Source organism: Oryctolagus cuniculus, chromosome 11 (genome assembly GCF_964237555.1).
Source record: "Oryctolagus cuniculus chromosome 11, mOryCun1.1, whole genome shotgun sequence".
Taxonomy (NCBI): Eukaryota; Metazoa; Chordata; class Mammalia; order Lagomorpha; family Leporidae; genus Oryctolagus; species Oryctolagus cuniculus.
This window is the reverse complement of record NC_091442.1, coordinates 117033312-117055488: the sequence shown is the minus strand read 5'-3', so window position 1 is coordinate 117055488 and position 22177 is coordinate 117033312. Positions and strand designations below refer to the sequence as shown.

At 49.7% G+C, this 22177-nt stretch overlaps 1 protein-coding gene across 1 annotated transcript; it reads right to left on the bottom strand.

Annotated features, from left to right (window-relative positions):
* Positions 1–1115: 1115 nt before the first annotated feature.
* RBX1 (ring-box 1) lies at positions 1116–21151 on the bottom strand. The gene is made up of 5 exons (XM_051834015.2): positions 20835–21151; positions 18954–19032; positions 8368–8438; positions 4408–4493; positions 1116–1293 (listed from the first exon to the last, which is right to left on the bottom strand). The coding sequence occupies exons 1-5, from the start codon at positions 20910–20912 to the stop codon at positions 1281–1283; spliced, it is 327 nt and encodes a 108-aa protein (XP_051689975.1). The 5' UTR covers positions 20913–21151; the 3' UTR covers positions 1116–1280.
* Positions 21152–22177: the final 1026 nt, after the last annotated feature.

Sequence of the window (22177 nt, the reverse complement as noted above, 5' to 3'; positions counted from 1 at the left end):
TACACTATTTTTCAAAACAGAACAATTGGTCGGCGCCGAGGCTCACTTGATTAATCCTCTGCCTGCAGCGCCGTCATCCCGTATGGGTGCCGGGTTCTAGTCCGGGTTGCTCCTCTTCCAGTCCAGCTCTCTGCTGTGGTCTGGGAAGGCAGTAGAGGATGGCCCAAGTGCTTGGGTCCCTGCACCCACATGAGAGATGGGAGGAGGCACCCAGCTCCTGATTTTGGATTGGTGCAGCGCGCCGGCCATGGCAGCCATTTGGGGGGTGAACCAACAGAAGGAAGACCTTTCTCTCTGTCTCTCTCACTGTCTGTAACTCTGTCAAATAAATAGAAAAAAAAATAAAAACAAAAAACAAAAAAAAACAAAAACAGAACAATTAGTGAGGAAGAGTAGCATCATAAAATGTTAACATCTTTGCAAATCTCTTTTCTGACTACAAGAGCTGGATTCTCAGACCTGCTGCAATCCATTCGCTGCTGGCTCCACACAGCCTTGGGTATCCTCAGGCCACACGTTGTGAAGCGCTGCAGTAAACTTCACTGACTGTCCATTCGATTCTGCAGAGCGATTCCTTCTGCAGCCAAGACATTTCAAATAAGCTGCAAAGGGTTGGAGGCCCTGAAGGAAATTTGACTCTTCTGTGAATTCCACTTTAAGTGACATCATTTCTAACGAGTTCATAATTATTCTTTTGACAGCCAAGATTACACATTAAGATGTTTAAAATTTTTTTTCTATGCTGAGAAGGCAACATGTTATACACATGTTATAATCAGAGTTAACATGTGTTCAACAAAGCTTCTCTCTGCACCCACAGGACCCACATTACAGCAGAAGCAAGCTCCAGGCAGAGGGGACTTGCCCAAGACAGCTGTTGGGAGCTGGCTGCAGAACCGGGACGGAGCGGGTTTCGTCCCCCACTCAGCTGCCCGTGGCTGTCATGCAGAAGGGAGACGGGACTGCCCGCTACTTCTGGGGGCCAGTAATCTACACTCCCTTCACCTGGTAGACTCCTGTGACACCTGTGCTGTGCATGTGATGAAGAAACACTGCCTTTCCAGCCTTTTCATTCACATTCACTTTCCCACAAAACACAGGAGGCAGCATCGTTCTAGAATTCAACTAGACTTTATTTGACACAATACAATATGGCCGCAGGAACAACAAACTGAAAAGACAAAGCAGAAAAGACATGGTTCTATCTAATTTATAATTAACTGGAGGGCAAGTCAGGAAATGAACAACAAACAATGAAGCTTGATGGAAGAATGCTCTTTCTAGTGCCCATACCTGAAAGACAAAGTAAATTTTTTATTAATTCCATTGCAGTTTCCTGTTTGAGATGATAAAATGTGCCTACACATGAGCCACCTTAGTGAGCACTCTGGCAAGACTGAGCGACTACAGGTGTCTCTGTAACCCCTCACCTGCAACCCCTGCCCAGCGCTGGGCCTTCCCTGAGGCTCAACCACAGCACAGGGCGGCCCCCAGCAGGTACACGGAGACATTACCAACTGGCAGGGAAGCCACAGCTGGAGGCTGTGAAAAGGATTCTGCCTCAGAATCTGAGCTTTTGGGTGCCCTGCCCGAGGCAACCTAGCTCCACTTCAACTCCAGTACCCGGCAGGCGTGTCGTAAGCAAGTAAGGGCGGCAATTAAACAGCCTTCAAATTCAGAATCTGTCGTCAGTTCCAACTACAGCTCTGATTACATGCAGTATGGTGGAAAGAGGACTGTGGAGAAACCAGGCATGGGTTTGTACTTCAGGGGGTTCTGAAAAAATAAATACGTGCAGGGCATTTCTTCCACAAACATTTCTTGAACACAGTACCTCTCATTATGATCTTATTCAATCGTTTGTTCTGGTCTTTTTGGGTGGGTAGCCTCTGATAGAGTTTGTACATGGGCACCAGAACTCTGGGTCACCACGCCATCATCTGGAAGGGCTACCAGACCCTTTGAGTGCTTCTCATACAACATTCACTTGAGTATCATCTTAAAAAAGCTGTTGCGCCACATTCCGCACAAGTTAGTGCTCCAGTGTGTGTTAACGGACTGCAGAGTAGTCCAGAATTTTTTTTTTAATTTATTTTTTAATTTTTTGACAGGCAGAGTGGACAATGAGAGAGAGAGACAGAGATAAAGGTCTTCCTTTTCCGTTGGTTCACCCTCCAATGGCCGCTGCGGCTGGTGCACCGCGCTGCCCCGAAGCCAGGAGCCAGGTGCTTCTCCTGGTCTCCCATGGGGTGCAGGGCCCAAGCACTTGGGCCATCCTCCACTGCACTCCCTGGCCACAACAGAGAGCTGGCCTGGAAAAGGGGCAACGGGGACAGAATCCGGCGCCCCGACCAGGACTAGAACCCGGTGTGCCGGTGCCACAAGGCGGAGGATTAGCCTATTGAGCCACGGCACTGGCCCAGAATTTGTTATAAAGAATGCTCTAGAGGGGCTGGCATTGTGGGTAGCAGGGAAAGCTATCGGCTGTAACACCAGCATCCCCTATGGGTGCTAGTTCAAGCCTCGGCTGCTTCACTTCTGATCCAGCTCCTTGCTAATGACCTGGGAGAAGCATCGGAGGATGGCTAAAGTTCTTGGGCCCTGCCACCCACGTGGGAGACCTGGATGAAGCTCCTGGCTCCGGGCTTTGGCCTGGACCAGTCTCGGCCATTGCAGCCATCTGGGGAATGAATCAGTGGATAGAAGGTGTCTCTCTCTCTTTCTGTCTCTCCCTCTCTCCCTGTAACTGACTTTCAAATAAATAAATACATCTTAAAGGAGAGAATGACCTAGAATTTACTCTTCCTGAACTTGTTTTCCCAGTGCACTAATGACCACTACCTGGGAAAGTCAGCACTAAATGGCAGTATCAAAGCTCAGTGTGAGGAATTCCGCACTATGTCCAGCTCTCAGGCTTAGCCCAGGGCACATGTAATGGACAATGTGGGAGTTCTGTTCTGAAATGGAACCTTAAGCTTGCTCAAGGGCACAGCCAAGTACAGAGGCCTTCTGAGAACTCAAGAGAGGTGCTTCTGCCTGGAGGAGTATTTCTGTCAAGTTCCATTTGGAATGCAAGCTCCCCAAGGCCCAGGAAGGACAGTCTGATGCATGTTTGCATCTTACACAATACTTAGCTTAGGCTTTGCTGAATGGAGCCCACAGTGCAAGTCAGACAGTGAGTATCTGGAAGTTGTCTTAAAAAAACAAAAAATGGGGACTGGTGCTGTGGTGTATCGGGTAAAACCCGCCACCTGCAGTGCCAGCATCCCATATGGGCGCTGGTTTGAGTCCCGGTTGCTCTCTGCTGATGGCCTGGGAAAACAGTGAAAGATGGCCAAAGTGCTTGGGCCCCTGCACCTGCGTGGGCTACCAAGAGAAGCTTCTGGCTCTGGACAGCCCCAGCTCTGGCTGTTGTGGCTATCCAGGGAGTGAACCAGAGGATGGAAGACTCTCTCTGTCTCTCCCTCTCCTCTGTCTGTCTGTAACTTTGCCTCTCAAATAAATAAATCGGAAAAAAAAAAAAAAAAAAGAAAAAAAGAAAGAAAATGTACATCCTTCTTTACCATTCTTTAAGGAATCAGGAATTACTGCTACAGAGACACTTGCACATATACACAAAGATTCACATACAAGGATATCCACCCCTACACACTGTTTAACACTGAAAAGCTGGAAACTCAAACATCCATCAATAGAGACTGATCTTAAAAATGATGGTACGTAGAGAAATACTCTACATCACTAGAAAAGGAGGAAGTTTGACATTTACAGATAGGGAAAAATCTCCAAACCCAAAACATGGCAAACCCTTATACACAGGATGCTCACATTTACATTAAAACCAAACATGGATGCACACATGCCCACGTGGCCCTACATGCGCTACATCTAGGACAAGTCAGGAAAGCAGAAGCAGCTGCCGCCGCCTGTTACCTTCAGTGCAGGGACTGGGGTCTAAGTTGGGAGATTTATTTCTTGTGGTAAATGCCCTTTCAACCATTTGAAATTCTAAAAAGCTACCATGTCATGTTTATTTACATAATAACACAAATTCAATCAGGACATCCATAAATGCTCTTACAGAAGTAAACTTGGTGGGATGAGCCAATGGAACATGTGACAGGCGGCTGCAAATCCAGCCCAAAGCACAGGTGCCTGGCACCGGGCAGCTCCAGGCCTTGTTAGTTTGCAGATTCCTGTATTTCTACTTGTACAGACCCTGGAAGGTCGGGAAACCTGGGCTGCAAACTTCTACTTTGGTTAACCCTTTGTTCATTTCCCACATAAATGAGTCCTTTTAAAAATTAACCACAGCTAGGTTTACAAACAAGGCAAGTTCCCGTTAGCCTGGGGTGAGTCAGACGGGCACGGAGGCCTTACAGCACCAAAACAGCTCGAGACACCTACTTTTGGAACTCCCACTCTCTGTTGTCCAAGGGACACACCTGCCGTGTTTTGAGCCAGCGAGAGATGCAGTGGAAGTGAAAAGCGTGCTGAAAGAAAAGATACATTTGATTAACAGCAACTCTGGGCAGCCTCGGCCAGCACGGACACGTCTCACAGGACACAAGGAACGGGTCCGTAAGGTGGGCTGGGGCAGAAAAGGAGACAACAAGGCAAAGCTCAAAGTTCAACAACTGAGTACACCGTGGGGATGACAAGGATATTTGCAATAAGGCATCTGTTGGAAATGTTACTAAATCTCTCCAGGTGGACCCAGAGCAAGCAGGGTACAGAAATCTCTCTTTTTTCTTCCTGGCTCACCCTCCCTGAACAATGCCCATGTGTGTGTGTGTGTTTTCCTCATCTTTTGAATAAACTTTATCACTTTATATTTTGTATTTGTGCTTGTATTTAGAATGCTTTTCTAAGTAACAGGCAAGAGCCTGGAATAGGAATTTAGGCCCAACCTAGCCCGCAACATTATGGTTTTCTTGTATAAAAATACCTGGATAGGAAAAGGGGTCAAAACTATAATAAATGTGCTTTTATAAGGAAAGACAGAGGGAGGGAGGGAGGGAGGAAAGAAGGAAGGAAGGAAGGTAGGTTGGTTGGTTACTACTGGGGCTGGCGTTGTGACACATCAGGTTAAGTTGCTGCCTGAGATGCTGGCATCCCATATGGGCGGCTGCTCCACTTCCTTTCCAGGCTCATGTGTCTGGGAAAGCAGCAGAAGATAACTAAGTCCTTGGGCCCCTGCACCCACAGGGGAACCTGGATGAAGCTCCTGGCTTCGGCCTAGCCCAGCGCTGGTTTTTACAACTATTTGGGAGTGAACCAGCAGATGGAAGATCTGTCTATTTCTGTATAACTCTTTAAAATAAATAATAAAACTTAAGGAAAAATGTTACTACTAAACGGAGAAATTATGTAGGAGGCATGGGTGCGAGTTCTAGCAGTGAGCTCACTCCTCCTCTCCTTAGGGGAATATGTAGTGTGGCTCCCTGATGGCACCTGGCCTGAAACGGATGCTTCCACCTTTCTTGGGGAAGGAGCCCTGATCACAAGCAGACTTCAAACTTCCCCATGCTTGGTCTCCAGCTTCCCTTGCCTCCTTCTGCTCTGAGACTGAAAAGCCCAAGGGCAAAGCCCTCACCTCCTCTGCTGGTATAGGGCAGCGCTAGCACCCACCCAGAGCCGAGGCACCTCCATACCCAGCTCAACTCTGCTCAAACGAACTTTATTTCCAGATTTGTTCATGGACTTATTGACTGATATTATCAGAGTTCAGCACGTAATAAACCTCAAAAGGGTGAAGAACTTTGTCTTCAAAAGGAATGAGAATTTTAAAACCAGGGTAAAACTTAGTACTTGGAGGGACAAACTTCTCACAAGCAGTAATAGAGCCCTCAAGGGCTACTTTCCTGATCAGGACAGGAAGCAAAAAGTACTAAGAACACTGGTAGGGAGGGGAGCTAGGAGTCGGCTAAGGTTTGGGAAGGGAAATCCGTGTGCACTACTTTGCTGTGGGTCAATGACATGCAGATGCTGATCACAACTCTGCCGCGGATCTCACCCCGCCCCCCCGGCACAGGGTGTTCAGACAGAAGCAGCAGGCGCTCCCCCTCACTTAATCTGTGGTGGGTTGGGGTAGGCAACAGGGGAGAAATAATGACACCCCAACAAAACAACAAATGCTTCTGTAGGCTTGGTGTAATAGCAGCTTTGAAACCTGGACAGTTAAGGTCTTCCAAAACACACATGGAACTGAAGCAGTCACATAGTATGGCTTTCTATCTTGTGAACTCTCTTTTGACAAAGACAAAAACATAATTCTGTGGGGCTGGCGCTGTGGTGTAGTGGGTTGAGCCTCCAACTGCAGTGCTGGCACCCCATGTGGGCTCCCTGCTGGTCCAGCTCCCCGCTGACGGCCTGGGAAAGGAGTGGAGGATGCCCCTGCACCTATGTGGGAGACCCAGAGGAAGTTCCTGGCTCCTGGCTTTGGGTCGGCCCAGCTCTGGCTGTTGTGGGTGTTTGGGGAGTGAACCAGCAGATAGAGGGCCTCTCTGTCTCTCCCTCTCTCTGTAGCTCTGCCTCTCAAATAAATAAATCTTTAAAATAAATAAATATATGTATTTGTGTGTGTGTGTGTGTGTGTGTGTGTGTATAGATAAAACTCAGTAACTAACAGTGGAACCCAGAGCTTGTTCACGTTGGGTGCTCGTGGACAAGAATTACCCCCGAGAGACAGCCTTCAAGATAGCCTTTCTTAATGCTCATAGAACACACTATGAAAGACAGAAAAAACACAGAAATTCCAAAAAGCAGAAGCCAGAGAGATTTTCTCTCTGCCAGCGGGTGCTAGGGTCAGGCCACCCACAAGAACTTAAGGCCCCCTCTCGAGCCCCCTGCTGCCTGTGCGGCACCTTGCAGCAGCATGGAGACCTTGTGTTCCCCAGCCCCTGCACCACCCTGCCCTGGGAGATGGCAAGTGCTGAAGGGTGCGAGGGGCTGCAGCACAGGTGACAGTGGCCCCAGCACAGCTCAGCCCAGCTCTCCTCCTGTTAGTAACTAAGATACACTCATGGGCTTATGTAGCAGTGCAAGGAGAATCTACAGAGCTGAAATTTATAGTACTTTACAATTTACAGAAGATGTTGACATTTACTACCTTATCTGAGCCTCACAGCAACCCTGGCAAGCAAGCATGGCAGATATTATTATCTTCACTTCACAGACAGGAAGCCCAGACGAGGGAGGTGACTTGCTAACTCATGGAGCTGTGCTGCAGAAGATTCAGAACTGGAACCCAGGACTGGTCCAGAGACGCCCGCCTCACCAGGCCAGCCCTCCTTAGCGCCAGACTCCCTGAGCCAGTCTCTAGTTAGCAAATTGAAGGGGCAGTTCACTCCTCCTTCCAAACAAGGGATCGTCATTTTCAGGACAAGCCTGTGCACCAGGGAGTGCAAACAGCCTGGTGTTTTATCTCCGTCAGTGATGAACGTGGTCCCGTGGCAAATACTGCGAAATCAGCCAGAGTCCTGACAGAAGGAAGAAGGTGCCCCGCAGGCGTGAGCGGGACAGGTCCTCAGAGCCACCAACTGCTAGGAAGCCCTCGCTCCAAACTTGTATTTATTGAGACTTTTTAACAAACACTCATGCTTACGGTGTGCCAGGAGCTGTTACAGCACTTTCCAGCACTGAATCATTTAACCTGATTATAGTTCCGCATGATTACCATTAGTCCATTTTACACACCAGAAGCCTGAAGTCACTCAGTAAGGAAGACAGCGACGGAATGGCAGTGACCCCAGAACCCCCAGGCCCGTGGGTCCTCTGTCCCCTTGTCACAGGAGGTCTGAGCAGGACAGTTTTAGCTCATGTGACTGTGACTACATGGCCGTAAGGGTGAATTTTTAACACGTGCCAGAAATAACGCATTTGATGTCTGTTGTCCTCCACAGCTGTCACGGCATGGGAAGGCCACGCATTCAGTCCAACGACGCTTCATAAAACATTGCTGGCACGAGCCGTGTTAAAAAAAAGAAAAAAACCTCACTCAGTACATTCACCACAGATGCACACACAGGCATGAACACTCAGCTTACTCACCAAACTCAGTTCCACAAGACACACAACTGGAAAAGTCGGTTTAGAAAGTCAAGATTCTCTATATCGGAATATTCCAAAGGCTGTGCCATAGGCGTTGAGGGCAATTCAAAAGATGAATCCCCAGAACACTGCTAACAAAAGTGGGCTCACTTTACAGTAAAGACAAGCTAGTGCTCTTCGTGCTAATCATTTTTACTCTCTAACCGGGAGTAATACAGGGAAAAATGTGGGCCGGTCCCTTTCCCGTTTCAACACTGGCAAAGCAGGCAGAGAGGCGAAAGTTTACAGCCAGGCTGACAGAAGACGCTTCCTTACATTGCAGACGCCCCACGCAACGGTGCACTCTTCCGACGTAGCAGATGCCTGGTTGGCTTGACACTCTATGCCTGTGGGAAAGAGACAACAGCATCACTGGACCTCGCAACAACCAAAACACACAAGTGGTTAATTAGCTGTAATTTTTTTTTAATGAGTGCATAAAAGGGCAAAAGAACAGAGAAGTCATTCTGGTATGACTTAACAGTGTGCCTTCAATTTCCTAGCCTTGTTTAAAAACACAGTAACAGGGGCTGGGGTTATGGCATAGGAGGTAAAAACACCACTTGTGGTGCCGGCATCCCACATGAGAGCTGTTCCTGTCCCGGCTGCTCCACTTCCATTCCAGCTCCCAGATAATGGCCTGGGAAAGCAGTGGAAGATGCCCCAAGAGCTTGGGCCTCTGTACCCACGTGGGAGACCCAGAAGAGACTCCTGGCTCCTGGCTTTGGACCAGTCTAGCTCTGGCCACTGCAACCATTTAGGGGATGAATCCGCGGATGGAAGTTCTCTCCATATCTTTCCCTCTCTCTCTTCTTAAATTTGCCTTTCAAATAAATAAATAAATCTTTAAAATACATAAATAAATAAAAAGTAACAAATGGAATGGTGCTTTTAAATGCTGAGCATAAGCCGACCTGTTAAAATGGAAGTGATTTCAATCTGGTAAATCCAGTGGTCTCAGAGCCACCTGCTCACTCTCAATGCTCTCAGAACTGCGTCTTTCTCTGCTCCTGGTGAATGCTCCCTCTCGGGCCTCAGCCTGCCCACAGAGGCCTCACTGGCTAAGGAGCTCCGATCTCCAAAGGGGTCAGATGTGAAACTGAACTGAGACAGAAGTGAAATAACGGTGAAGACGCCTGTGTCAAACTGCAGAGTATCCTCTGTGTACAAACTAAAAAGCCTTCAAAGCACTGTCAAACAAAGCAGGTTTGCTAGGGCAATGGTTTAGAGATTTAGAACTCAACACTGTTATACTATTGTCCCTGAAGTGATTCTGTCTGGGAAGTAGACCACATTACTGCAACTGTACATAAATATCTATTTCATAGGGAAAGCGGGGCTGGTGCTGTGGCGTAGTGGGTAAAGCTGCCACCTGCAGCACCGGCATCCCATAGAGGCACTGGTTTGAGTACCGGCTGCTCCACTTCTGATCCAGCTCTCTGCTGTGGCCTGGGAAAGCAGTAGAAGATGGCCCAAGTCCTTGGACCTCTGCACCCACATGGGAGGCCAGGAAAAGGCGCCTGGCTCCTGGCTTCGAATTGGCACAGGGTGCCGGCCATGGCAGCCATCTGGGGGGTGAACCAACGGAAGGAAGACCTTTCTCTCTCTCTCTCTCTCTCTAACTCTACCTGTTAAAAAAAGAAAAACAAAAACAAAAACAAAAACAAAAAACAGGGAGTGAACCAGAGGATGGAAGGCCTTTCTGTCTCTGTCTTTGCTTCTCTGTATCTCTGCCTTTCAAATAAATACATAAATCTTTTTTGAAAAAATTCATAGGGGTAGAAAAGGAGGGAATTTGAATAGAATAAAGATTTGACTGAGACTGAGTACTGACGGGCAAAGCTCTATTGGGGACGAATACTCAAAGAACAAGAATTATTTAGGCACACTTTGCTTTCTATGAAGACAGTGACAGAACAGAGTCCCCCGTTCTGAAGAATGAAAAGCTTCGGGGGTGAGTGTCAGACCTAGCAGTTGAGATGCCATTTCCCATACCAAAATCCCTGGGTTCAAATCCGAGCTCTGCCTCTTTACTCCAGCTTCCTGCTGATGTGTATCCTAGGAGAGTGGTGACAGTTCGAATAATGCTGATTTTAATGGGTACATTTGGTCTTAGGGGAAGAGACAGAGGGGTTTATATCACCCTTCAAACACAAAAAAAAACAAAGGATCTGAACCACAGAACTTGCTTTTATCACCCAAACTCACAATACAAACAGTATAACTTAGTTTGTCATCTGATTAGAGTGGAGAATCAAGGGTACAGGCCATTGATAATTGAGGCTGTGAACATACTATTTGGAAGAATGGCAGAAAAATAAACATTAATATTCTTCAAGTGGGATCCTCTAACTTAGACAAGGATAATGTATTAAAACCAAAACTGGGGGCCAGCACTGTGGTGCAGCAGGTTAATTCTCCGCCTGCAGTGCTGGCATCCCATATAGAAGTTGATTCTAGTCCCGGCTGCTCCTCTTCTGATCTAGTTCTCTGCTATAGCCTGGGGAAGCAGGCCCAACCACTTGGGCCCTGCACCCACGTGGGAGACCGGGAAGAAGCTCCAGGCTCCGGGTCAGCCCAGCTCCTGCTGCTGCCGCTATTTGGGGAGTGAACCAGCGGATGGAAGACCTTTCTCTCTGTCTCTCCCTCTCTCTGTAACTCTGCCTCTCAAATAAATAAATAAAATCTTTAAAACAAACAAACAAACAAACCCAAAACTGTTTCAGGGTCGGCATTGTGATGTAGTAGGTAAAGCTGCCAGCTGAGATGTTGGCATCCCATGCTGGCACAGATGTGAGTCCCAGCTCCACTTCCGATCCAGCTCCCTGCTATGGCCTGGGAAAAGCAGAAGAGGGCCCAGGTGCTTGGGCCTCTGAGGAGACCTAGAGGAAGCTCCTGGCTTTGGCCTGGCTTAGCCTTGATCATTGTAGCCACGTGGGGAGCAAACCAGCAGTTGGAAGATCTTTCTCTTTGATTTATTTATTTATTTATTTGAAAGGCAGAATTAGAGGCAGAGGCAAAGCGAGAGATCTTCCGTCTGGCTGGTTCACTCCCCAAATGGCAGCAAACGCAGGAGCTGGGCTGATATGCAGCCAGGAGCCAGGAGCCAGGAGCTTCTTCCTGGTCTCCCGTGTGGGTGCAGGGGCCCAAGCATTTGGGCCATCTTCCACTGCTTTCCCAGGCCATAGCAGAGAGCTAGATCCGAAGTGGAGCAGCCAGAACTCAAATTGGCACCCATATGGGATGTCAGCACTGCAGGCGGTGGCTTCACCTGCTACACCACAGCGCCGCCCCCTACATACTCTTAAAACCAAAACCGTTTCCAGGTCCCTCGTGTCTAAATCTGTTATGTAGGTCTTTCTTTCTGGCTGTGGAATCCCTCAGGCTCCCTCATGTGGAAGTCTTCTCCTTCCCCCATGCCTTTTTTCAATATCTGGAAGACTCTCACTCTCAACCCCACCCTATCCTTGGGTTCCCGCTTAAACCCCTGTTCAGGACGGAAGCTTTTCCCGACTCCCCAGATTCGTGTCTCACCCTCAGGCACTGGTACAGCACTTCCTACAACACTATCCAGGGACCCTCTGGTGCCTTCACAAAACCCCCAGTCAAAGCTCCTGCAGGGCAGGGACCTTCTCTTTCTATGCTAAGTGCAAAGAAGGCTCTCAGTACCTGGATAAACAAAAACTGCTTCTAAAAACAGAGAGAACAGGGGCCAAACATATACTTATTCTTTACCAGAAAACAAAGAACAAAAATATATAGGATAAAACTGCTACCTTAAATGCCAGCTAAGGGACATGGCTTGGAAAATGATTAGACATGTGTCACTCCCCGTCTTCGTGGAGGAGCGACACTAAGTCCTGCCTAGGCTTCATATCCGAGTCACGGCACCAATATGTCACTCCCCCTCTTCGTGGAGGAACGACACCAAGCCCTGCCCAGGCTTCCTATCCGAGTCATGGCACCATTATGTCGCTCCCCCTCTTCGTGGAGGAACGACACTAAACCCTGCGCTGTTCTTTCGTCTGCTCGGCCCTCCCCGGGTTTGCTGCTGGTTCTTCCCGGGTTGGCTGCCGTCCCTTCCACCTCCGTGGAAGGGCGGTTCCCCCTGGCCACTTTCCCCACTTCCACAGGGGAGCGGCACACCGCCGGCCGGCTCTCTGAGGGCTGCACAGGTGTTCCCCTTAGATGTTCCTCTTAGATGTTCCTGGTGCATGCCGTCTCTCTCCTATATAGTCCTCTTCCACCAATCCGAACTCTGCTACTCACACGCCGAGTACGCTGCTCTCCTCCAATCAGGAGCAAGTCCTACAGTTTATTGGCTGAACTGGAGGCAGCTGTGTAGAAGCTGTTTTCTTCTCTCCCAGCGCCATATTGTGGGAGAGCAGATGCATAGAATAAGTCTTAATTCCAGTAACTTAGTCTAGTCCGAGTTGCTCCCCACAGACATGTATATAACATGTGCTCACACACATATATATATTTTTTTCAGGATTTTGGTGCAGCTGAGCATAGTGATTGAATCAAGCTAAACTGAGGCAGAAGGGATGATGTCACGGCACAATGGGTTAAGCTATTGCCTGTGACACCAGCATCCCTTACGATCTCCAGTTTGAGTCCTGGTTACTCCATTTCCAATTCAGCTCCCTGCTAATGGACCTAGGAAAGCAGCAACAGATGGCTCGAGTCCTTGGGCCCCTTCCACGTACGTGGGAGACCCAGATGAAGTTCCAGACTCCTGGCTTTGGCCTGGCCTAACCCTAAACATTGCAGTCATTTGTGGAGTAAACCAGTGGATGGATGACGATATCTCTCTCTCCCTCTATAATCTTAACTTTCAAATAAGTAAAAAACAAAAAACAAGTGGCTTGCGCTGTGGCCTAGCAGGTAAAGCCACCGGCTACAGAGCCAGCATCCCATATGGGTACCAGTTTCAGTCTCAGCTGCTCCACTTCTGATCTAGCTCTCTGCTATGGCCAGGGAAAGCAGTAGAAGATGGCCCAAGCCCTTGGTCCCCGGCACCCGTGTGGGAGACCTGGAAGAAGCTCCTGGCTTCGGATCAGCTAAGCTCTGGCCACTGCGGTCATTTAGGGAGTGAACCAGCGAAAGGAAGGGCCCCCCCCCCCCCCAACTCTGTCTTTCAAATAAATAAATCTTTAAAAACAAAAACCCTGAGGCAGGAACTGTTCACTGTCAGACCAGAGCAGAGAGCAGCATGGAAGGTTCATGTCACACCCCTGCTATGCAGAAGTTTATTTCATGTAATTCATAAAGCATGGGGCTTCTATACTTTGCAAAAGGACAGGACTGAAAAGGCAGCAATGTTTCATCTCAAGAGTAAACACATCTCACCTTGTAAAACATGGATGGAGGAGCCAGTGCTGTGGTGTAGCAGGCAAAGCGCTGCCTGCAATGCCAGCGTCCCACATGGGTGCTGTTTGACACCTGGCTGTTCCACTTCTGATCCAGCTCCCTCCTAATGCACCTGGGAAAGCAGTGGAAGACGGCCCAAGTGCTTGGGCCCCTACAGTCATGTGGGAGACCAGGAAGAAGCTCCTGGCCCAGCCTTGGCCACTGTATCCATTTAGGGGAGTGAACCAGTGGATAGAAGACTGCTCTCTCTCTCTTCCCCTCTCTAATTCTTTCAAATATAAAATAAATCTTTAAACAAACAAAAGGATAGTTCTGCAGTGTCATTAAGACACTTCCATCTTATAAGCAAAGGTCAATCTAAGATGAAGTTAGATCTTCATCTGGACCAAAATTACCAGAAATAATGAAGGAGATAACACCCAGCAGACTACATACCTTAGCAGCACTTTACAGCAACCAAAACTGGGATCATGTAAGATACACATAAACCAAGAGCAGGGGAGCTGGCTCCGCGGTGTGGTGGGCAAGCCACTGCCTGTGACAGAGGCTCCCAGCGCACTGGTTTCAGTAGAGGCTGCTCTGCCTCTGATCCCCCTCCCTGCTCACGCGCCCAGGAAAGCACATGATGGCAAGTGTCTGGGCCCTGCTGCCCACATGGGAGACCCTGAGGGAGTTCCAGGCTCCAGGCTCCAGCCCAGCCCAGCCCTGATCCTTGTGGCCATTTAGGGAATGAACTGGCAGACTCAATCTCACTTTCTCTCTGACTCTCCCTCTCTGTAACTCTGTCTTTCAAACAAACAAACAACAGCAACGGTAGACTCTAGGGGGAAGTCTCTAGACCAAGAATGTTTCGTAGAAGTCTGGCCAGGGCAGATTGTTATTTATATATAACAGTGTATATTAATTATTCACTCAATGCTAGACCAGATTTACTAGAAAAATGGCCATTGCTAAATCCAGATTCTTGTTTTCGTCTTTAACAAGTCTCTTAACGAATTTGTGAATTTTTTTTTAAAGCTCTGACACCTAGAGCCAGAGCTCTAAAACAGCAGTGAAGCCACGACCTGTGGCTCTGCATCCCACGTGGGAGGGCCAGTTCCAGTCCTGGCTGCTCTGCTCCATCCACCTCCTTGCTAATGGCCTGGAAAGCAGCAGAAAATGGCCCAAGTGCTTGGGTCCCCGCCACCCATGTGGGAGACCTGGATGGAGCTCCTGGCTCCTGGCTTCAGCCTGGCCCAGGCCTGGCAGTTGCAGCCATTTGGGGAGTGAACCAGCAGATGGAAGTGCTCTCTCTGCCTTTCAAACAAATAAATATTTTAAAAAACAAAACAAATGCGTAATTTTTTGTTATGGAGTTCAACATTCTACTTCATCTGACATTTAAAAAATATTTTAAAAGACTGATTTATTTTGGAAGTCCAAATTACAGAGAGAGACGGATAGAGATCAACCTTCCATCCGCTGGTTCACTCCCCAGATGGCTGCAACAGCTAGTCCTGCGACAGGCTGAAGCCAGGTGCCAGGAGCTTCATCTGGGTCTCCCATGTTGGTGGCAGCAGCCCAAACATGCAGGCCATCTTCTGCTGCTTTTCCCAAGTCATCAGCAGGGAGCTGGAGAGGAAGCAGAGCAGCTGGGACACAAACCAGCACCCATATGGGACGCCAGTGTCACAAGCAGTAGCTTACTCACGACACAATGCCAGTCCATTTATCTGATAACACAGGCATCCAACTGAGAGTCTGCATGGGTCTCTCAAGTGTTCAACACTAACAGAAGACAGCGTCTGTGTTTTGTAGTCCTTCCAAGAAGTATATACTCTCATATCTATGGAGACATACGATGCTTAGATAGGAGGCAAAAAAAAAAACACCTTAGGGTTTTAAAAATCATCAACTATTTTCAGAAGAGAGGCTCCAGGCACAACTTGTGAAAACACAAGGCACAGGAACTGCAGGCGCATCATCAAGACCCCACCCAGACACACTTAAAGCCCTGCGTGTGTTTCTGTGATGGACTCCTGCCATCTGTAGGAAACATCATGGCAGCTGCTGATTTGCTTAGACTATAGTGTGAAAGGAAACAGGGTCAAAGTTCAAAGAAGCCAAGGGTGATCAACCACCAGCACACACCATGACTGCTTTCCAACACAAAATATTTGATTTGTGCTTTCCAAGTTGCAGTATCCACAAAATATTCTGGTATTCTGAATTTACATTATTCACCCAGCAAATATTTATTGAGAACTTATTAAGTGCTGGACACCACAATAGATGCTGGGTATGTAGTAGTAGATAACACAGACATTGAAAACCAACTCAATTAAATGATTAATACAAATGGAAACTACAGGACATTCTGGGAATATTTCACAAAACTACCATAGCCAGCTTATATGTGTGTATGATCAGGGTAAACTTCTTTGAGCAAGTTCAAGGTAAGAGCTGAAGATCAACTACGGGTTAGTCCTACAATGCCCAATAAACTAGCCATAAACAACATAAGGCTACTGAAATGAGCTAGTCTGAATGCAGACACATTTTAAGTGTAAAATACACAATGAATTTTGAAGATTTAGTACAAAGAAAACCCTATTTTTTATAATTATCACATGTTGAAATGGAAATATTTTAATAAGTTAAATAGAACAGGCCGGTGCCATGGCTCACAATCCTCCATCTGTGGTGTCAGCATCCGATATGGGCACCAGGTTCTAGTCCCAGTTGCTCCTCTTCCAGTCCAGCTCTCTGCTGTGGCCCAGGAAGGCAGTGGAGGATGGCCCAGGTGCTTGGGCGCCTGCACCCACATGGGAGACCAGGAGGAAATACCTGGCTCCTGGCTTCAGATCGGCACAGCGCCGGCTATGGTGGCCATTTGGGGAGTGAACCAATGGAAGGAAAATCTTTCTCTCTGTCTCTCTCTCTCTCACTGTCTAACTCTATTTGTAAAAAAAAAAAAAAAAAAAAAAAAAAAAAAAAAAGTTAAATAGAACATTAAAATTAATTGCATTTATTTATGCTTTCTTCATTAATGTGGGTACCTGAAAGTTTAAAATTATGTAAGTGTTGGCATTTCTGGCTTCTATTTAGATTGGAGAGTGCTGGGTTAGACATGTATGGGGAGAGCAAGAACAGAGAATACTCCAATCAGAAGGCTCTAAAAATAAGCATGGATACTTCAAGCATGGGAAGAAGACCTAAGAGACTACCACAGAGGAGAGTAGCTCAGGATGAAACTGGAAATGCAAGAGAACCATCTAAAAAATAAGTGCCTACAATTAAAATTCTCAAAACTTAAGAATTTCTCTGCCCTACCTGATTTCAATAATCCATTTTAGTACCAGGATGAAAAAGTAACCCCAGGGCAAGAGCTATGGCATAGTGGGTAAAACCGCCGCCTGCAGTGCCAGCATTCCATATGGGCACCAGTTCGAGTCCTGGCTGCTCCTCTTCCCATCCAGCTCTCTGCCATGGCCTGGGAAAGCAGTGGAGGATGGCCCAAGTCCTTGGACCCCTGCACCTTCATGGGAGACCCAGATACTCCCTCCTGGCTTTGGATTGGCCCAGCTCCCGCATTGCAGCCATTTGGGGAGTGAACCAGTGGATGGAAGACCTCTCTCTCTCTGCCTCTCAAATAAATAAATCTTAAAAAAAAAAAAAAAAAAAAAAAGTAACCTCAACTTTTCCTGGTGTGATCAACATTCTTTTCCCATTACTAGAAGGACACAAAGTCAGTCCACCACCAGCTATAATCATATCTATTATGTGTAAAGAAATTTCTTTTAGGCAATTAATTACCTATTTAGATACTGGCGATGTCCTTTCTACTGTGTTTGGGACTAACATCAAAAATTCTTGGCTGGCACTGTAGTGTAGCAGGTAAAGCTGTTGCCTGCAGTGCCGGCATCCCATATGGGCACTGATTTGAGTGCCGGCTGCTCCACTTCTGATCCAGCTCTCTGCTATGACCTGGGAAAGCAGAAGATGGCCCAAATCTTTGGACCCCTGCATCCATGTGGGAGACCGAGAGCTCCTGGCTCTGGATCGGCGGAGGTCTGGCCGCTGCGGCCAACTGGGGAGTGAATCAGCGGATGGAAGACCTCTCTCTCTCTCTCTGCCTCTCTGTAGTTCTGACTTTCAAATAAAATCTTAAAAAAAAAATTTTTTTTTAAGATTTATTTATGGCCGGCGCCGCGGCTCACTAGGCTAATCCTCCACCTTGCAGCGCTGGCACACCGGGTTCTAGTCCTGGTCAGGGCACCGGATTCTGTCCCGGTTGCCCTTCTTCCAGGCCAGCTCTCTGCTGTGGCCCGGGAAGGCAGTGGAGGATGGCCCAAGTGCTTGGGCCCTACACCCCATGGGAGACCAGGATAAGTACCTGGCTCCTGGCTTCGGGTCAGCGCAGTGCGCCGGCCGTGGTGGCCATTGGAGGGTGAACCAATGGCAAAGGAAGACCCTTCTCTCTGTCTCTCTCTCTCACTATCCACTCTGCCTGTCAAAAAAAAATTTTTTTTATTTATTTGAAAGTCAGAGTCACACAGAAAGAGGAGAGGCAGAGAAAGAGAGATAGAGAGAGGTCTCCCATCTGATGGTTCACTCCCCAATTGGCCCTAATGGCCACAGCTCTGCTGATCCAAAGCCAGGAGCCAGGAGCTTCTTCCAGGCCTCCCACGTGGGTGCAGGGGCCCAAGGATTTGGGCCATCTTCTACTGCTTTCCCAGGCCATAGCAGAGAGCTGGATTGGAAGTAGAGCAGCCAGGTCTTGAATCGGTACCCATATGGGATGCTGGTGCTTCAGGCCAGGGCATTAATCCACTGCGCCACAGCACCGGCCACCCAAAAAAATTCTCAATCCAGGGCACCAGCATCCCTTATGGACACTGGTTCATGACTTGGCTGCTCCACACAACCTTCCATTTATTTTAGTTCATCTCCAGGTAACTTACAATGCCTAATACAATGTAAATGCTATGTAAACAATTGCGAAGCTGTATGGGTTAGTGAATAATGACAAGGAAAAAAAGGATATATTTGTCCAGTACAGACATTAAAAAACGCATATGTATTTCTGATCCGCAGTTGTCTGACCCCACAGATAGGGCGGAGTGTAAATCTCGCCCAGCAAAAATTAGCTCATGTAGGATATTTTAGGTCAGAGTTTACTTTCTTCCATTCACTATGTCTGCCTTGGAGTTCTGAGTATGAGACGGGAGATACAGAAGAGTACACAGCATCTCTGTGTCCAAAATTCACTCTAAAAGCGTCCTTGCCATCCTTAAGATTGTGTGGAGTGGACTTATTCCAAGAGCTGGGTATGCATGTAGGACTTCAGAAAAAACTACTTTCCTTCCAACACCCCAGTGGACTAAACACAAAAGGCCTCACACATGCTGTGCTTTGTGTCTCCTGGTGAGGAAGGAAACTGGCCACTTCAGGATGGCCACAATCCCTGTAGCCTCTCAACCTCCTCCCACCCTCCTCCAGTTACTTACAGAGATCCATAATGTGGTTCCTGCAGATGGCACAGTTATCAACCACAATATCCCAGGCCCAGAGGGCTACTGCATTCCACTGCAAAGAGAAAAAGGGGGAACAATGCGCTCTCCTTGTAATGTCACGCACACACGCGCTTCCTGCTGCAGCTGCAGTTACCCACCTGGGCCACAGGGACCACCAGACAAAAGAGTTTTTGGATGTTACATTATTCTCATTTATTATATTAGGGGACAACTGGAAGCTATATGTAGGCTGGCCCATTCTCCAAAGGTTTGGTATAGGAATACAGAAATGAATGAGTCACCTTTTTTATTTCTTTTCCCTACAGTTTAAAATAATTTAGTCAGTCATATCAATGTAGGCCAAGTTAGGAATAGTTTTTCAGTGCCTGCTTTAGGATTAATAAGCACAAACTTGAATTCCTGTGAAGGTTTTTCTGGCAGCTGCAGGGCTCAAAATCTGCATAAACATCAGGAGCGGGAGGTGAACGCTAGGGACAGGATGAACTAAGACGATGACTGGATAATAACGTGGGTAATCGTGGGATAAGCTGGATAACTGGTGACCCAGGGTGGGTACCCAGAACAAGGTCATCGCTTGAACCTCACGCCGTCACTTCCAAACGGCAGAATTTACTAGAATCTTTCGTTCTTATCAAATAAGCTGATGTTCTCAACTTTCGTATGTTGCAACTCTAACATGTAGTAAATTCCAGTAAGGATTTATCTTAAAAAAATTATGAGAAACAACTTCCAAACTCCCCTTTCACCCACTGTCTGGCGCCGCCACCCAAGCCTTCATCTCCTTCCAGGCCAGCTCTCAGGTCTAGGAACTTCGCCAGCACTCTCCACACCTCAGCTCCAACTTGGAGAAGCCCCGAGTCCGCAACATGGCTGCTGGCAGCAGGCGGGCAGCGGCGGCCACAATGAGACGCCGAAACGCACTCGGAGGGCCCGGCGTCCGCGCCTGGACGATGGTCCAGGAAGCGCAGCTCCCCTAGGTCGGAACCTTCATTGTCCAGATTTATTTCACCTTAGGTGGGAATCGACACTTTTCTCCAGAGCTGCCGGCTCGGGGAAAGCAGTGAGGGGGCAGACCTCACGCCAAAAAGAAAAAGAAAAAGCCGCGTCTACATGTGTTCCTGCCCCCGTCTCCGCCAGGCCGCTCGGAGCCAGCACGCGATCCTCCGCGAACGGCACGAGACTGGGACATTTTCTTTTCAACAAATTCCACCATGATTTTTTTTTTAAAAATGTCTTTTGGAGGGAGATTCTGGACGTGACACCACAAGGCTGGGGCGGCTGTGTGACAAGCCGACACACGACCCCCCAAGAGCCAAGCTGCACACTCCGGGCGGGGGCCGGGCCCGAGAGGGGCTAACGGAGGGACGAGTCGGGGACCCTCCACGCTTCAGACAGGGGCGGGGCGGGGAGGTCACCAGCCGGGCTCCTCAGAGGCCTCCAGTGCGGTAAGAGCTCAGGTTCTCGGCTTTCGCCACACCACCCCATCCTCCACCCGCCGCAGCGCTCCGACTCCCCTTCCACCCACCCCGCCCGGTCCTTCCCCCCACCCCTCAGCCGCTTCAGTGACAGCTCCGGCGCTTGGCTCCCGCAGCCCAGTCGCAACCCCGCGCATCTCAATAAGCACCTCCGTGATTGGCCCCTCAGCCTCAAAGCGAACTCAACATTGCGCTCGACAGTGGGCCGCCGTCACGCCGATCAACGCTAAGGCCCGCCCCCCGGCTTCCTTTCGTGGTACCCGGTCCTAGGAACGCCCTGAATTGAAGCCCTTTCCTCCGCGCCTCGGTCATCCAAGGGCCTGCCAGCCAGATCCGCGCCTCTCTAGCTTCCCCGAGGAAGGCGCTGGCGAGACCCAACCTTTTTCACTTCAAAGCGCTTCTTGCCCGCGCCGCTGTTGGTGCCGCTCGGGGTATCCACATCCATCGCTGCCGCCATTTTGGAAACACACGATCTGTAGTCCGGCCAATGCGCCTGCGCAGTAGCGCGCGCCTCGCTTCCCACCCACCCCCTGACGCCCGGGCGCCTCCTCCCGCACCCCTCCCCCGACTGGCGCGCGAGGGGCAGATGGAGGCGGAGCCCATGGCCACGCCTCTTAAAGGCGCTGGCGCAGGCCTCCCCCCTCACGTCGGCCGGGGAGGAGGCGGCGGCCGGAGGGGCCGGGGCGGGGCCGGGCGGGGCCGAGGCGCCTGCAGCGAGCCGAGTGGAAACGTTCGACAGGGCTCGCTCTCGTCGCCCTTCCCCGGGAAGCCCCCGGGCCGCACTGCCTTCGGCCGGGGCGGCGGCGGCTGCTTCCTCCGCCTCGGCCGCCAACCTGGCCGAGGCCGCGGCACCGTTGCTGGTCCGGGCGCGGGGAAGAGGCGGGGGTGGCGCCCCGCGGTGCGGGACTCCACACTGACCTTCTGCGGACCGGCCTGGTCCCGCTGCGGAGCCCAGGCCCCAGCGCCAGTCACCCTGCGAGGCCTGCGGCCGGGGTCTGTCGGGCCCACCAGGCACCGGCTGGCTTCCCCGATGCCCGTTCGGGGAATGCCCAGGGCTTCGACGGGCAAGAGGAGGAGACCCCCGAACGTCCTCCCCAGTGGCGAGTCCGGTCGGCCTGGAGGGCCCGCGTCTTTGTGAGGCAGGCGGCTGCCACCGCTGGCCTCGCCCCGTCTTCTGGTCTACCTCCCTCCAAGCCTGCACCAGGCCTCGCTTCCACGGCTGTAACCGCCCGGGGTGGGGGTCTCACTCCCGCCTCCCGTCTATTTGAAATCTCCCCTCTCGCCTCTCGATCTGGCGCCGTGGCCTCCAACGCGAAGCCGGAGGGACTTGGAATGTTTTCCTTCTTAATCCCAAACAGGAACGACAGACCCCCCGTGAGACTGTGGGAGACCCGAGGGGGTCGCAGGAACCCCACGAAGTTCCTTAGCCCAAGCTTTAAGGAGTCTGGGGTAAAGCTGCCGTTAATTAATGTGTGCCTACGGACCCTTCCTGGAGTTCCTGAAGCCCATGGCAGAGCTTCCGAGGCCCTGGTTATCCATCACCCAACAAATTAACTGGGGGGCATTGTGGCCGCGCGCTTAGCACCCCCCCCCACCTGTGACGCCGCATGCCACGTGGGTGCTGGGTTGAGTCCCGCCTGCTCCACTTCCCATCCAGCTCCCTGCTAGTGCGCCTTGGAAAGCAGCAGAAGGTGGCCCGAGTGTTTGGGTTCCTGGAATTCC

Bases quoted from the DNA above. Each gene is read 5' to 3' on its own strand.
- RBX1 (XM_051834015.2), bottom strand. From the start codon at position 20,912: ATGGCGGCAGCGATGGATGTGGATACCCCGAGCGGCACCAACAGCGGC. The intron at 19,033-20,834 runs GTTGGGTCTCGC...TTCTCTTTGCAG, and splicing joins AGCGCTTTGAAGTGAAAAAG to TGGAATGCAGTAGCCCTCTG. The intron at 8,439-18,953 runs GTAAGTAACTGG...TCTTTCCCACAG, and splicing joins GAACCACATTATGGATCTCT to GCATAGAGTGTCAAGCCAAC.